The 15,543-nt window shown below is 44.0% G+C and overlaps 1 protein-coding gene across 1 annotated transcript in view; it reads right to left on the reverse strand.

The window, feature by feature from the left end:
- Nucleotides 1–14,588, reverse strand: part of MPP1 (MAGUK p55 scaffold protein 1) — a 37,903-nt gene extending 23,315 nt beyond the window's left edge. The window contains exon 1 of the mRNA XM_070952154.1: nucleotides 14,357–14,588. Coding sequence (XP_070808255.1) covers nucleotides 14,357–14,464 — 108 coding nt within the window. The 5' untranslated portion in view covers nucleotides 14,465–14,588. The remainder of the gene's footprint in view (nucleotides 1–14,356) is intronic.
- Between the last annotated feature and the right edge of the window lie 955 nt (nucleotides 14,589–15,543).

The following is a 15,543-nucleotide window of genomic DNA, read 5'->3' on the forward strand; positions in this document are numbered from 1 at the left end:
TATTCTATTCTATTCTAAATGTTGCTGAGCCCTGGAGTGTGAAGTCATTTGCAGTCCAACTGGTGATCGTTTTAATCGTGTGATATTCTTGGCTAAAACAGATGCCTCGCTTTCATCAAAGAAAGCTCAAATTGTCACTTGGCATTCGGCGTATCGTCAGACAAGAGACGCAATCTATACGATCAACACAGCTGCTAAAGCAGGCCGATTTAATTAGGCCTCTCTTGTATTGTAGGTTGTTTTTGTTTCCAGGCTGAGCACGAAACATTTAGGGAGGCTGGTATTTTGGTTTCTTCTTTGTAATAACATGTTCCGTCTCGGTTGCAAAAGAGAGAGAGAGAGACAGAGAACGGTGAGCCAATTGCAAAGAGAATCTGAGGTCTCGCACCTGCCCTATTCAGTGAACCGCCAAACAGAAAAATACCGCGAATTGTTTAGCAACCATCTGCACCTCGATATTGAAAAGATTTAAAGAGCTGAGCGTTGGTTGTGGAGGGATGAGATCCAGTTTGTGCAGGATCAAACATGGTTTTTCTAACGTTGGATTCCTATCCCCACGAGTACGGTTCGCAGAGACCAAGAAGGCTTTTCCGACAACAACGGAAAGATTTGCAGGGTCGAGGGAAAAAGATCAAGGAGCGATTCAACCTAGAAATTAGGAGAAATTTGCTGACAATGAGAAAAATCAACCCCAGATTTTGTAGTACTTAGTTTCGCTTTTATCCTTGAGTTCCAAAGTAAGTCTGTCCATTTCTGCGCAGTTAAAGATTTTCAGTAATATTTCCTTTTCAGTTGGAATTTCTTTCTGGAAAATCTGGGAACAATTTTACGATTGGATAGATAACGAGAGGGTAGCCAAGACAAATGTATAGTGTTAGAACAAAAATATAGATGTTATTATAGATAAATATATGTTTAAGAGAGGAATAAATATACAGAAATAAGGGGAAAAGTATTAATATCGTATTATGTTTAAATAATGAACAAAGTTTAAGAACTATATGTTTATATGAGTACTAATATTATCGTAAAGTGACGGAAAATGTTTGGAACCAGTGATGTCATATCTATGTCCAATGTTTTTTAATTTTGTTAAAAAAAACTTTTTTTAAAAAAAAAAGAGAAAAAAATCAACCAGTGAGAACAATCAACCAATGGAACAGAAGTTGCCTTCAGAAATTGTGGGAGTTTCATCACTGGAGGCTTTCAAGAAGAGACTGGACTGCCATCTGTCAGAAATGATGTAGGCGTCTCCTGCTTGCATGGGGGGTTGGACTAGATGACCTACAAGGTCCCTTCCAACTCTGTTAATCTAATCTAATCTAATCTAATCTAATCTGATCTAATCTAGGAAGCTTGAGGGCCAGCCAAGACATCTCTAGGAGAGTGGCGTGTCCCCTTAGCATGATCAAAAAAGACGTGATTGATCTGATTCTGAATTCTGACTGCAGCTGGGATGGTGCAATCCACACTCTACCTGTTTTTAGGTGTGTTGCACGTAAATTGCATAATCCCGTTTCGGGCCTGGTTTGAAACCATCTGGAGATAAGATGGTTGATCTTTCATCCACCTTTCCTTTCCCTAGGATTAGTTGGTTATTAACAAAATGACACCCACACATACACAAAAACAATCCCAAAACACCCCCGAATTCCTGATCCTTCCATATATACATTAACTCTTCTGCAGGAAAAGCAGAAAAATGAAACGATAATACTGCTTGCTTAAGATTGGGAAATAACAAGATACAGAAGTGACGGTTAAAAGAGATGGTTGGACAAGCATCAAAGAGTCCTTTTCACCCAAGGTGGCCCTTAGCTGATTTTTTTTAAAAAATGAGAATGACTGAGATAGATGAGGTCCGAGCCACAAAAACTGTACAATGTGGCAATCATTCAGATGGGAAATTTATTAGATTCCTGAAATCTTACTGAGAACTTACTAGTGGTGGCAGCTGAAATAGCAAAACCGAGTTTGGAAGATGAGGAAAGAAATCTGCTTTATGTTGCAATACTTTATTGGCTCAATGTTCGTCTTCCCCTTGTCTTCTCCAGCCAAGACATTGACATCAGCCATGGCCTGGGTTTAAAGTGCCTGTCAAGAAAGCTGATTCAGCCCAACCTCATCCCTTATCTCCTCTCCTTTCCTTGACGTAGCCGTTGACAAAGCTGCAGCCCAGATCTCTAAGCTCAGCAAAGATTTCCCAGGAACACAGCACTATTCTATCTACTAGCTCAAAGGTTAAATCAGGATGTTCTCATTTTATCCCAACCGGTTATTCCCCAACCTTTGCTTGGAACAAGAGAAGAAAAACAGGCTCCTCGCACGAGTAAGAGGAATCACCGGGGAAGACTGGACCTGGGAGCTCCTCATATTTGGATATTGTAGGCCACCAGAGATACGGGTTAAAAGGTAACGGTAAAGGTTCCCCTCACACATATGTGCTAGTCGTTCCCGATTCTAGGGGCGGTGACAGAGGTGGGTTTCAGCAGGTTCTGACCAGTTCTGGAGAACCGGTAGTGGAAATTTTGAGTAGTTCGGAGAACCGGTAGTAAAAATTCTGACTGGCCCCGCCCCCATCTATTCTCTGCCTCCCAGGTCCCAGCTGATCGGGAAGAAATGGGGATTTTGCAGTATCCTTCCCCCAGAGTGGGGTGGGAATGGAGATTTTACAGTATTCTTCCCCTGCCACACCTACCAAGCCACACCCACAAAACCGGTAGTAAAAAAATTTGAAACCCACCACTGGGCGGTGGTCATCTCCGTTTCAAAGCTGAAAAGCCAGCGCTGTCCAAAGACGTCTCTGTGGTCATGTGGCCGGCATGACTCAACGCCAAAGGCGCACGGAACACTGTTACCTTCCCACCGAAGGTGGTCCCTATTTTTTTCTACTTACATTTTTTACGTGCTTTCGAACTACTAGGTTGGCAGAAGCTGGGACAAGTCACGGGAGCTCACCCCGTTACGCGGCGCTAGGGATTCGAACCGCTGAACCGCCGACCTTTTGATCGACAAGCTCAGCGTCTGAGCCACAGAGCCACCGCGTCCCTTCAATATAGATACAGATTATATATAATCGATATAGATACAGATAAAGAGATACAGGTTACGCTAGGACAAAAGAAACGGCGGATTTTCAGATGGAACTGTACTATAACTCCCAGCTCTCCATGCTTAGCCATGCTTTTTAGAACCTGGAAGCTATGGAGTTTGTTAGCATCTAGTAATCCATATGTCCCCTACTTTTTTGAGTAGCAAGGCTAGATATCCTAGCAATAGCTGGTCCTAGATATCCTCGTAGCGTCCATTCATTTGCACCCATCCACCTACTGTTCTCAAAGTCTCATAATGCCTTCGGGAGGCCAATGCAGCACGGGGGGGTCTGAAGACTTGTGGGAACCTACAGCGATAAGCCGTTTTTCAGATTTAGTAGCTGGCTTCAGGCAAGACGATACCTAGGTCAGTGCGTGCACGAAATCCATCAGGGAGATGGCGTGAGAGACCAGGTGGTCCAAGAAATTAACGATGGTGATGATATCAGCAAGTTTTCTGGAGCTGGCCTGAGAATACTGGCCATCAACAGGCTTGAGCAAGAAGATGATAAAGATATCCAATTTAAAACAGACTGCTGGATTTTTGTGTGCCTTGACGGCAGTGAAAACCATCAGCTACAAAATCAGTGGGTTTTTTTTTTATACAGCCAGTTTTTCACTGTGGGAACAGGCTGCTAAACCAGGGATCCAATCCAGAAAGACCTACTTATGTTCTTATGGGTTTCCCACTAACAAAACTCAACTAACACATTTTTTTTTTAAATTTGATTTATATGCCGCCCTTCTCCGAAGACTCAGGGCGGCTTACAATGTGCTCAGCAATAGCCTTCATCCTTTTGTATATTTATACAAAGTCAGCTTATTGCCCCCACAAACTGGGTCCTCAATTTACCTACCTTAGAAAGGATGGAAGGCTGAGTCAACCTTGAGCCTTGGCGAGATTCGAACCCTGCAGTAATTGCAGGCAGCTGGTCTTAATAACCAGCTTAATAACAGAGTGCCTTAAACCCCTGTACTACCAAGGCTCTTGGGGGGGTCCCAGCAGGTCTACATACTACCAAACAGGGGTGGGTTCTAAAATTATTTACTACCGGTTCTGTGGGCGTGGCTTATTTTGTGGGTGTGGCTTGGTGGGGATAATGTGACTGGGTGGGCGTGACCAACTTTTTTTTTTTTTTTTACTTTTAAAAGCATTTTTTCTACAACCATAAGAGGTTGCAGAAAAAAAATGCTTTTAGGCAACTCAGCTGGGATCGCCTGAGGCTTTTAAAGGCATTTTTTTTCCCTACAACCTCTTCGGCCAAAGAGGTGGTAGAAAAAATGCTTTTAAAAGCCTCTGACGATCCCAGCTGAGTCGTGTGATCATCAGAGGCTTTTTTTTTTTTTTTTTACTTTTAAAAGCATTTTTTCAGCCGAAGAGGTTGTAGAAAAAATGCATTTAAAAGTAAAAAAAGAAAAAAGCCTCTGATGAGGTGGGCGGGGTAAACGAGCAGCGACTGTGCCGGGGTCCGGTTCGGGGGTGTGGCCAGCCAATGTTATTACCGGTTCTCTGAACTACTACAAATTTTTACTACCGGTTCTTGTGAACCCGGAGCAACCCACGACTGCTACCAAACCTTTAGCTTCCTGGTTTGAAATTCTGAGTTCTCAGCTTCTCATTCTTACTTTCGGTATCACAAATGCTTGAAGTTCAGCGTCGGAGAGACAGATTTTTTTTTTTTACAGAGTTCATGACCCCAAGTGGGTTTACAATACTAGCAATGCAGAACTTAAGAAACGTGGACGATGAAGGGGCCCTCCCAGAGGGAATAAAAGAGGAGCGAAAGGGGAGTGGAGTTTGCAGAAGACAATTAGTTCATTCCTGCATTCTTGCCAAGTATTGCGGCATTTGAAAGATATCGGCCTGGCCACTCTCCAAGCCTGATAAAGATTGGTAATTGTGAACTATCTTGAAAGACTGTGGGAGAGGAAAGACTTTGCTGGAGAGGAATTCACTGTAAATTAAATAAAAGGGGTTTATTGGGATGAGGACTTGGCTTCGTGCTGCTGGGAAGAGCACTTGCTTGGACATGCCTTCTTGTCCAGGAACTGAATGTCACTGTGGCAATATGGCAAAATGCCCTTTTTTATTGCTACGATAGGACGCAACATGGCCCTGTACGATGCCAAAGTTCTCCTTGCACACAATGTTCTTCTGGCAGGAGGAAAAAATACCCACAATCAAACCAAAATTAATACTGAATTTAGGAGCTTTAAGGAAGAAAACCTGGCTTGAAAAGAGCCTGGGAGATAAGACTTGGCCACCTTCCCAGCTGTGCTGCATTACAAGTACCTTCGTGCCCATGCGGGGAGTGGATTCTGGGGATTGCAATTCCCAGCCCCATGTAAAGGTGCTTTAAAGCTGTTAAGAGGAAGAGCTTTGAAAAATAAAAACAATCGTTTTTTTCCCCCATGCAAGCACAAGTTTCCATGCAACCCACCTACACACCTCACAAGAGGTGGGGTATATACAATGCAAAGCGGTGTGTTAATAGGTTCAAATATTAACAAGACCATTCATTTCCAAGTCATTAGTTCCTTTTAAAAGCCACCCTCTGCATCTGGAGGTCATGCGGAAATAGATTTTACTGCAGCCACCCCCAATCTGGTACTCTTATTGTAGATGAAGTACAGTTCCCATCATCCCCAGCATCCTTTCTTCTCCAAAGAATGGGCATTGGGAAATGTTTGGTAAAGGTTTTCTGTAGCTTGACAGCTGTTTGGAAATGCACGGAGAGCTCGCTTGACGTACTTATGTCAAAGGAGATTTCGATTTTAAGGAGCGTTACATTAATTTTACATGCTGTATAAAAAAATGTGTGGGAAGAAAGTATATTCACAGTGGGAAACATCTAAAAAGTAGAACTTGATTCAGGATGGGGAAAAGAAATCAGCAGACTTCAGCAGTATACTTTGAAACCTTTTAGCCAAAAGTAATGTCAATATTTTACTGTAACATTTGCAAACCTTTAAAGAGATGATAATCAATAACAAAAATATGTCCATTTCCTTTTAAGTTACTGAAGAACGTTACACAAAAGGAAAATAAACCAAGAGTTGTAACATCGGTCACAAGACGTTCTTCCTTAGTTTGCTGTGACTTTAATTTCAGAGTTCGGGCTTCTCTTTGGTATATTATATTTTGGCTTTACACTTTCATTAGCAATAAAATCCCTCCTCATTCTTCCATTTCTCTAGCCTGGTGTTCACTCACACATTTTTCAAAAGGGTATCGGGGTAAAATTGGAAAATTTTCAACCGAATAATAGAGCAGGGAATTTTTTCCAACAGAAAATATTGCATCTCATTTTATCATCAACTGGTGATAAAGTAAAGGTAAAGGTTCCCCTCGCACATATGTGCTAGTTGTTCCCGACTCTAGGGGGCGGTGCTCATCTCTGTTTCAAAGCCAAAGACCCAGCGCTGTCCAAAGACGTCTCCATGGTCATGTGGCCGGCATGACTCAATGCCAAAGGTGCACAGAACGCTGTTCCCTTCCCACCAAAGGTGGTCCCTATTTTTCTACTGGCATTTTTACGTGCTTTCGAACTGCTAGGTTGGCAGAAGCTGGGACAAGTAACAGGAGCTCACCCCGTTATGCGGCACTAGGGACTCGAACCGCTGAACTGCTGACTTTTCGATTGACAAGCTTAGAATCTTAAGCCACTGAGCCACCACATCCCTGGTGATAAATAGGTTCAAATTCACTTCCCATGGAAGTGAGGCTGGATGTGACTGACAGATGTTTCTCGCTTCACTCCAATTTGCGCTGTTTGGCCCCCCCCCCCCATCTCAGCTGCTGTATATTCAGATCTGGGCATCACATTTTAAGAAGGATCCAAACAACCATGAACAGCTGTCAAGAGAATTATTAAGGAGGACTGGAAACTAACTGTAAGAGTAATTTAACGGTGGAAATAATTCATAGAGGAGTGACTCAGTCTGCTGATTATGTTCAAGCAGAGGCTGAATAGCCAGTTTGCCTCTGTCGTCTGCTGTAATCTGTGCTGAATAGGGAATAGATAGATGTCAAGGACCCTCCTGATTCTGATTCCATAATCCAATCAACAGCATTTCAAAACTTGCAAATGTTCAGCGATACAGGATCACGCGCTACAATGATATCACGACTTAAAGGTAGCATCCCACCCACAATCTGACAAGCACTGAATTGAGCAGCAAGCTAATCTCAGGTTTTTGTTTAGTAGATGCCAGGAAATTCTCAAGACCCTGACAAGCCCAGGAAAGCTTCAAAGGAAAACTGCAAACTCAAAAGTCCTCCCCACCCAACCATCCCCAGTTTCCAAGTCATGTGAAGAAAGATCAAAGCTACTGGGTGGCTTTAATTCAAAGAAACAAAAACTGGAGTTGTCCCAATGCCAACGGTAGATATCCCGAGGAGTTAATTCTCTACTGCAGATTATTTTAGCTGCATATCTCCATTCTGGACTGAACAGGAGATGCAGTATAATCATTGGGTCCTTGATGCTCTCTGAGCTCACTAGTTTTCTTGCAGGCATTTCATTACCAAATTAGGTAACATCATCAGTGTAGCACTAAGGACCCTACAGTTTAATCCTAAACTGGAAATATTCTATCAGTTTCAGGTGTAATCCAAGCAAGACAGAGCGGCTAATTAATTCCAAAGGCAATTCATGCCAGAATTATACCAACTTTATGCCAGTTCTGACTCTGGATGGGGCTAGGACTTCTCCTGAAGGGCAACCTCACAATCTGAGAGGTTACCTGGACTCACAGAAGATCAAGAAGAGGCCATGGCCAGGAAGAACTTCATCCCTCTTCAACCTTTCCTGGAACATCACTCTGCTAAACAAATAATTCCCTCAACACTGTCAAGCCATTCACTAAGTCTGCATTACTATTACTATCGTTCCTATCACCCATCTCCTCCCACTTATGATTGTATGACTGTAATCTTGTTGCTTGTATCCTCAAGATTTATATTGATTGTTTCCTAATATGATTTGATTGCTTATTTGTACCCTATGACTATCATTAAGTGTTGTACCTTATGATTCTTAACGAATGTATCTTGTCTTTTTATGTACACTGAGAGCATATGCACCAAAGACAAATTCCTCGTGTGTCCAATCACGCTTATTGAGTCTGTCATCTGCACCTCTATAACTATCTGGTTTGGCTCTGCAACCCAACAAGACAGACACAGACTTCAGAGGACAATTAGAACTGCAGAAAAAACAATTGCTACCAGCCTGCCTTCCATGGAGGACCTGTATACTGCACGAGTCAAAAAGAGGGCTGTGAAAATATTTACAGACTCCTCACATCTTGGACATAAATTGTTTCAACTCCTACCCTCAAAACCAATGCGATAGAGCACTGCACACCAGAACAACTAGACACAAGGACAGTTTTTCCCCCATACCATCACTCTGCTGGACAGATAATTCCCTCAACACTGTCAAGCTATTTACTAAGTCTGCACTACTATTAATCTTCTCATCGTTCCCACCACCCATCTCCTTCCACTTCCGACTGTATGACTGTAATTTTGTTGCTGGTATCCTTACGATTTATATTGATATTGTTCCTGATTGCTTATTTGTACCCTATGACCAGTGGTGGGATTCAGCCAGTTCGCACCACTTCGGGAGAACCGGTTGTTAACTTTCTTTTTCTTTCTTTCTTTTTTTTTTTTAAGAACCACTAATACTTTATTTCACTCATTACTAAACATCTGCATATCAAATTAATTTTTTGATAACATATATATATATATAAACTAATAGGTATTTTATTTTATTTTTTTATTGAAAAAGTTTTTCAAATACAGATTTCCCCCCCCCTTTTTCCCCCCCCTCCTCCCTAACCCCCTCTCATGGTTGTTAACTTTCTGAGCAGTTTGGCAAACTGGTTGTTGGAAGAAATCATTAGGGCAGAGAACCGGTTGTTAAATTACTTGAATCCCACCACTGCCTATGACTATCATTAAGTGTTGTATCTTATGATTCTTGATGAACATATCTTTTCTTTTATGCACACTGAGAGCCTATGCACCAAAGACAAATTCCTTGTGTGTCCAATCACACTTGGCCAATGAAAAATTCTATTCTATTCTATTCTATCTAACAGGAAGGGGTGACTATGGTTACGTTGACTGTTGTCACCTCTTGAATGGATTACTGTAATCCACTCTACAGGGAGATAACAGATAACAGAAGAACAGAGTTGGAAGGGATTTTGGAGGTCTGCTAGTCCAACCCCCTGCTGAAGCAGGAGACCCTGTATGATTTTCGGACAAGTGGCTGTCCAGTCTCTTCTTGAAAACCTCCAGCGATGGAGCACCCAAAACTTCTGAAGTCAACCCGTTCCACTGATTGTTAAAATATATTAGATCAACAAATATTTCAGATGAGGAGGTCTCTATCTAATAATCGAATCGATCCAACGTCTAATATATATATATATATATATATGTAAAAAAAGAAAAGAAAAGAAAATCAGTCAACAGGTTAGCCCGAATATTACACTAGTCTTCAAATCCCTCTGTTAACTATCTGGTATTGTATTTAACACGTAGAAAGTCTGTGTGTGTTTTTCTACTTCGCTGCACAATATTCTTTACCTAGAACATTTATTCTTAGGAGGAAAAGAATATGCCTATTTCCAAAACAAGCACCGGGCCACAGCTGCCTGTCATTTTTTTTTAAAAAGCTTGTGAAGTCATATAATCTCTTTCCATTTTATTCTTGTTTTCGTTTGTTAAAAGCCTTTTTTCTTCCCTCTGTTATTTCTCATAATTACTCCACTCCATCATCATCATTATCATCATCATCATCATCATTATTATCTTTATTCATTAAATATGAAGCTCAGTCAACTGAATATTCAAAAATGCATCACAAATACGATTGACTGGTGCTAATGATTGATATGGGTTGCTGCCAGCGTCCTAGGTATCAACCAAGTACCTTAAGATGTACTACTACTACTACTACTACTACTACTATTATTATTATTATTATTATTATTATTATCTCTTTTATTCATTAAACATGAAACTCAGTCAACTGAACATTTAAAAATGTGTCACAAATACGATTGACTGGTGCTAATGGATATTATTATTCCTTTTTTTAAAAAAAAAAATCTGTTTCTTTTATAGGGGAAACAATAAGGGGAAATATATCCTTTTTAAAAAAAGAAAATGCAATCCAGAGATGTCAAAAGCAGCGAGTTACGTAGAGAAACAATTTAGCTCAAATTAATCTATTTCCACATTCCTTTTCTCGGCAGCTGAATCAGCATCAGCTCAGCCGCTTCCAGTTCAAACCAGATGAAACTTTGCAGCAAAACCGAGAATCAGTTTCCTCCTTGGCAGGCACCCGATCTTTCTCTCTCTCTCACACACACACACACACACACACACTCTCTGCCCAAGCACCGTGGCAATGTGGCCAATCACAAGGATGGTTCGCTTCAATTCTTATCTCTTTCCTACCTATAATCATCTTGCTTCTTATGCAATCTAAGGAACAGAGTGGCAGCCAGCAGAAAACAATAAGTATTGTCTCCTCTACCCGATCTCTCCCTCCCTCCCTCCCTCCCTTCTCTCTCTTTTTCTCTCTCCCCCTCTCCTTCCCTCTCTCTCTTCTTTCTCTCTCTCTCTCTCCCTCTTTCTCTCTCTCCCTCCCTCTTTCTCTCCCTCTCTCCTTCCCTCTCTCTCTTCTTTCTCCCTCTCCCTCCCTCTTTCTCCTTCCCTCTGTTTCTCTCTCTCTCTCCCTCTTTCTCCCTCTCCCTCCCTCTCTCCCCCTCTCTTTCTCTCTCTCTTCTCTCTCCCCCTCTTTCTCTCTCTTCTCTCTCCCCCTTTCTTCCTCTCCCTCCCTCTCTCATTCCCTCTCTCTTTTCTCTCTCTCCCCTTTTCTTCCTCTCCCTCCCTCTCTCCTTCCCTCTCTCTCTTTTCTCTCTCTCTCTCCCCTTTTCTTCCTCTCACTCCGTCTCCTTCTCTATCTTTCTCTCTCCTCCTCCCCTCCCTCTCTTCCTCCTCCCTCTTTCTCTTTCTCTTTCTTTCTCCCTCCCTCCCCATCTCTCTTCCTCTCTTTCTCTCTCTCCCCCTCTCTTTCTCCCTCTCTCTCTTTCTCTCTCTTCCTCCCTCCCTCCCTCCCTCCTTCTGTCTCTCCCTCTCTTTCTCTTTCTTTCTCCTTTCCCCCTCCCTCTCTTCCTCTCTCTCTCTCTCTTTCTTTGAATTCAGTTCTGTCCGATTCTCAGAGACTGCCTAGACCAGTCCCTGCAGTTTTCTAGGCCAGTTTTTTTCAGAAGTGGTTTGCCGTTGCTTCCTTCCTAAAGCTGAAGAGGGAGGCTAGCCCAAGATTACACCCCTGACTTGGTGCCCAAGGCAGAACTAGAACTCACAGTCTCCTGGATACAACCCTGGTGCCTTAACCGTTACAGCCAAACTGGTTCCAACCCATCTGATCTCTACCCTCCCTTTAAAGGTATTTCCCCTGATTGTTCCAAACACAAAAGAACAGCACCAAATAAGTCAGAATTGGGAGCAGCCTTCATCTCAGTCAAGGCCAATATTTCTCAGCCTTGGCTACTTAAGATGTTCAACTCACCATACAGGTACTCCTCGACTTACAACAGCTCATTTAGTGACCGTTTGAAATGACAACGGCATTGGGGGAAAAATGACTTGTGACCGTTTTTCACACTTACGACCATTGCAGCTTCCCCGTGGTCACATGATCAAAATCCCAGATGCTTGTCAACTGACTCATAGATATATAGAGAAAAAAAATCACTTATAGCAACAGTCTCCCTTAGCAACCAGAAAGTCTGGGCTCCATTGCGCTCGTAAGTCGAGGACTACCTGTATGACTGGCTCAGGAATTCTGAGTTGGGTTGAAATCCACACATCTTAAAGTTGCCAAGGTTGGGAAACGCTGATTAGGATATAAGGAGAGCAGTCCACAATGGTGGCATGGCGCCTGGTGGCGCAGCAGACTAATAGCCTGTTATTAACATTCAGCTGCCTGCAATTACTGCAAGTTCGAATCTCACCAGGCTCAAGGTTGACTCAGCCTTCCATCCTTTCTAAAGTAGGTAAATTGAGGACCCAGTTTGTGGGGGCAATAAGCTGACTTTGTATAAAATATACAAAAGTATGAAGGCTATTGCTTAACGCATTGTAAGCCGCCCTGAGTCTCCGGAGAAGGCGGCATATAAATCAAATTAAAAAAAAAAATTAAAAAAAAATGAAGGAACATTTAGTGCTATCGAAAACAAAAGAAGCAAAAATCCAGCATCTAAAAATGACATAATTTCACCACTGGGTTGGAGTGGAGTATAGCACAGCAACATTTCTACCATTGTTTTAAGCACAGCAAAGCTAAAAGTACAGGAAAACAGCAGTGTGCAACCCAGATAGGGGTTACTAGCGCATCATGCATTTCCACTGTGAGGTTGCGTACACTTGGTCAGTAACAGTAACACAGTTGGAAGGGGTCTTGGAGGCCATCTAGCCCAACCCTCTGCTCATGCAGGAGGCCCATACTAGGGATTCGAACCGCCGAACCGCCTGCCGACCTCTCTGATCGACAAGCTCAGCGTCTTAGCCGCTGAGCCACCTAGCCAGGTCCACTACAGTAGGGCTGGTTGACAGTTTGTTTTTCACATCTCCTGTCCTTCATGATAATCTTTGCATGGGGGGGGTCAGACTATAAAAGAAGGCCAAAGGTCAAGAGGTTCGATGTCAGGAAGAGAAACATACCGTGCTCCTTGTTGTCGACCTGTCTGGCTACAACGTCGTAAGTCTGCATTCTGCTCATAAATACCGATATTTTGCAGGGCTCGCCTTTCCGACAAGAATGCGAGTCCTTAAAAGTCTATCCAGATTTCAACTGCTACTGATTTCTACTTTTGGGAGAAACTGGGGGACTCCCACCCACTTTCAATCGGACATAGCAAGCCAGATCATCTTTTTCCCCAACCTTGGGGTGGTCCCCAGTAGCTGGCTGGAAAAAACACAACTGGCCAGAGGTTCAACCCGCCTAAGATCTCTTTTAACCCAATAGGTCACTTCATTTTATTTTGGCGCGTTGCTGCTTTGCAGTCAGCTTCCTGAGTGTGGTCTTGTAGAAGAAATCACAGGGTTGGAAGGGAAGATTGATCATCGTTTTCCAGTTTCCACCCCAATAGTTGGGGTGGAAACTGGAAAATGATGATCAATCTCCCCCAAATAATGCCCCGCTTCCCCGTGAACGTTGATGGATGGATTCCAAGTGAATTTTTTGGGCTGCAAGCAGCATTTTTTTTTCCTCTTGGAATTTTGTGGCGGAGATTCCCACCAGACTGCCTAGATCAGGGGTCTCTTCAACCTTGGCAACTTTAAGCCTGGCAGACTTCAACTCCCAGAATTCTGGGAGCTGAAGTCCGCCAGGCTTAAAGTTGCCAAGGTTGAAGACCCCCTGGCTTAGATGTAGAACCACGTTGTGGTTGAGAAAGAGAATTGATGCATACATGGTAAAGTCAGCTAATTCCCCAGCCTATTTTAGGCTTCCCCAAACATCCATTTGGAAGTGCCAAATTATAACCACGGCTCAAGCCCCACCTCTGGGCCAAGACTCCAATACCATATAATTATCCAAGAAAACCAGAAAGAGCCGCCACAGTCTCCTCCTGCCGGGTTCCCACCATTCACCCTCCCCCCCAAAAAATGCATTTTTCCCCACCACAACCCCCAGCCACAGTCAAGGCAGAGAAGCTGTTGACTCCAAGAGCCAGCTAGTCAATTTTGGCTGAAGATGGAGAAACCTCCAGTCGAGGCTGGTCTCCTGGAGAAGGTTGGCCAGGGGGGACGGATCGGAGGAGTAGATTTCCCCCCCACCCCACCCTCCCCGCAGCCCAGCCGGGAGCTCCCTCCAGACGTTTCCTCCAGCGGTGGGGGCTTGTTTTCCACTCCCGCGAATCCGTTTCTGACTTCCGCACCACGCGTCATGTTCCATCCAGGCTGTTTTGAAGCGCCTTGCCTTAAGCGGAGATCCCCGTCCCCCCAAACGTCCCCTGTAAAAAACCCAACAGGCCAACCTACCCGTTGGCTGACCCAAGAACCCAACCCAACTCAACTCAACCCAACTCAACCCAACCCAACTGGGCCTGGCTTGGCTTGGCTTGGCTTGGGGAGAGACAGTCTCCTTTCGCTTCGCCCCTACCCAAGGTGCGCCCAGGTGCGTCCGGCTGCCCCTCGCCCACTTTACCCGAGACGCCCCTTCCCCTCTCACCTCGACCCTGGGCTTGCTCTGCAGCAGGTGCTCCAGGTAGAGGTCCGAGAGCGCCGTCCTCATGCTGCTGCTGCTGTTGTCTCCGCTCCGCTCGGATTTCAGCGTCATGGTGCAACGGAAGGTTGCTTGGCTGGCTGGGGGCGCAGGGCGCAGGGCGCACGGCTCTGGCTGGCCGCGGGCGAGAGGCGATCTTCTCCGGTGCGCTTCCCAGCCGGCCGAGGCGAAAAGGACCGAGCAGCCGTCAGGCGTCGGGAAGGGAACCGAGAGGTAGGAGGGCTTGGAGAGCTGGGCCCGCCCGCTCAGCCGCCGGGAGGGGCCAAACGGGAGGGATCCCCCCCCCCGTCTCCACGCCGCCCGCCCGGCCGGCTCCTCTCTGCCGCCGCTCTTTGCGCGATTCAGTTCAGCCCGGGCATCCGCGGGGCAGAGGAGGCGCAACCGCGCAACCATCAGAGGCTGAGCCCGCCCGGGGGCTCCCTCTTGCCGCTGTCAATCCTCGCCCCCTTGCCCACCCGGGGTGCTTGCAGGCCTTGCTTGCAAAGCAGAGGGAGCCCCCGCGCGAAGTGGGTGGGTGGGTGGCCTGGGTGGGTGGGTGCCAGGCCACAGGGATAGGGTTCGCCTACCAGCCACCCTGGTTCCATGGGGCTTTCTTTCTTTCTTTCTTTCTTTCTTTCTTTCTTTCTTTCTTTCTTTCTTTCTTTCTTTCTTTCTTTCTTTCTTTCTTTCTTTCTTTCTTTCTTTCTTTCTTTCTTGATGCTATAGCTACTGCCCTTCCTTCCTTCCTTCCTTCCTTCCTTCCTTCCCTTTTTTTCTTTTTTCTTTTCTTTTTTTGTAAACCAGGGTTTGTTTGTTTGTTTGTTGATTTATTTATTTATATAATAATAATAATAATAATAATAATAATAATAATAATAATAATAATAATAATAATAATAATAATAATAATAATAATAAAATCTGAGCTCTGTGTCAAAAGTTAGGTTTTCTGGCTGAATTGAGTAAATAATAAAATAAATAAATAATTTTATTTCTATACCGCCCTTCTCCCGAAGGACTCAGGGCGGTGTACAGCCTATTTAAAAACACAAGACAAAACAACAATTAAAAATTTAAAATGATTAAATAGATTTGGCTCAATTTAAAACCTCAGAAATTTAAAATACCCCAATTTAAAATTATTTAAAATTATT

This window comes from Pituophis catenifer, unplaced genomic scaffold (genome assembly GCF_029215685.1).
Source record: "Pituophis catenifer annectens isolate HBS135680 unplaced genomic scaffold, rPitCat1.0.hap2 SCAF_11, whole genome shotgun sequence".
NCBI classification, from domain to species: Eukaryota; Metazoa; Chordata; class Lepidosauria; order Squamata; family Colubridae; genus Pituophis; species Pituophis catenifer.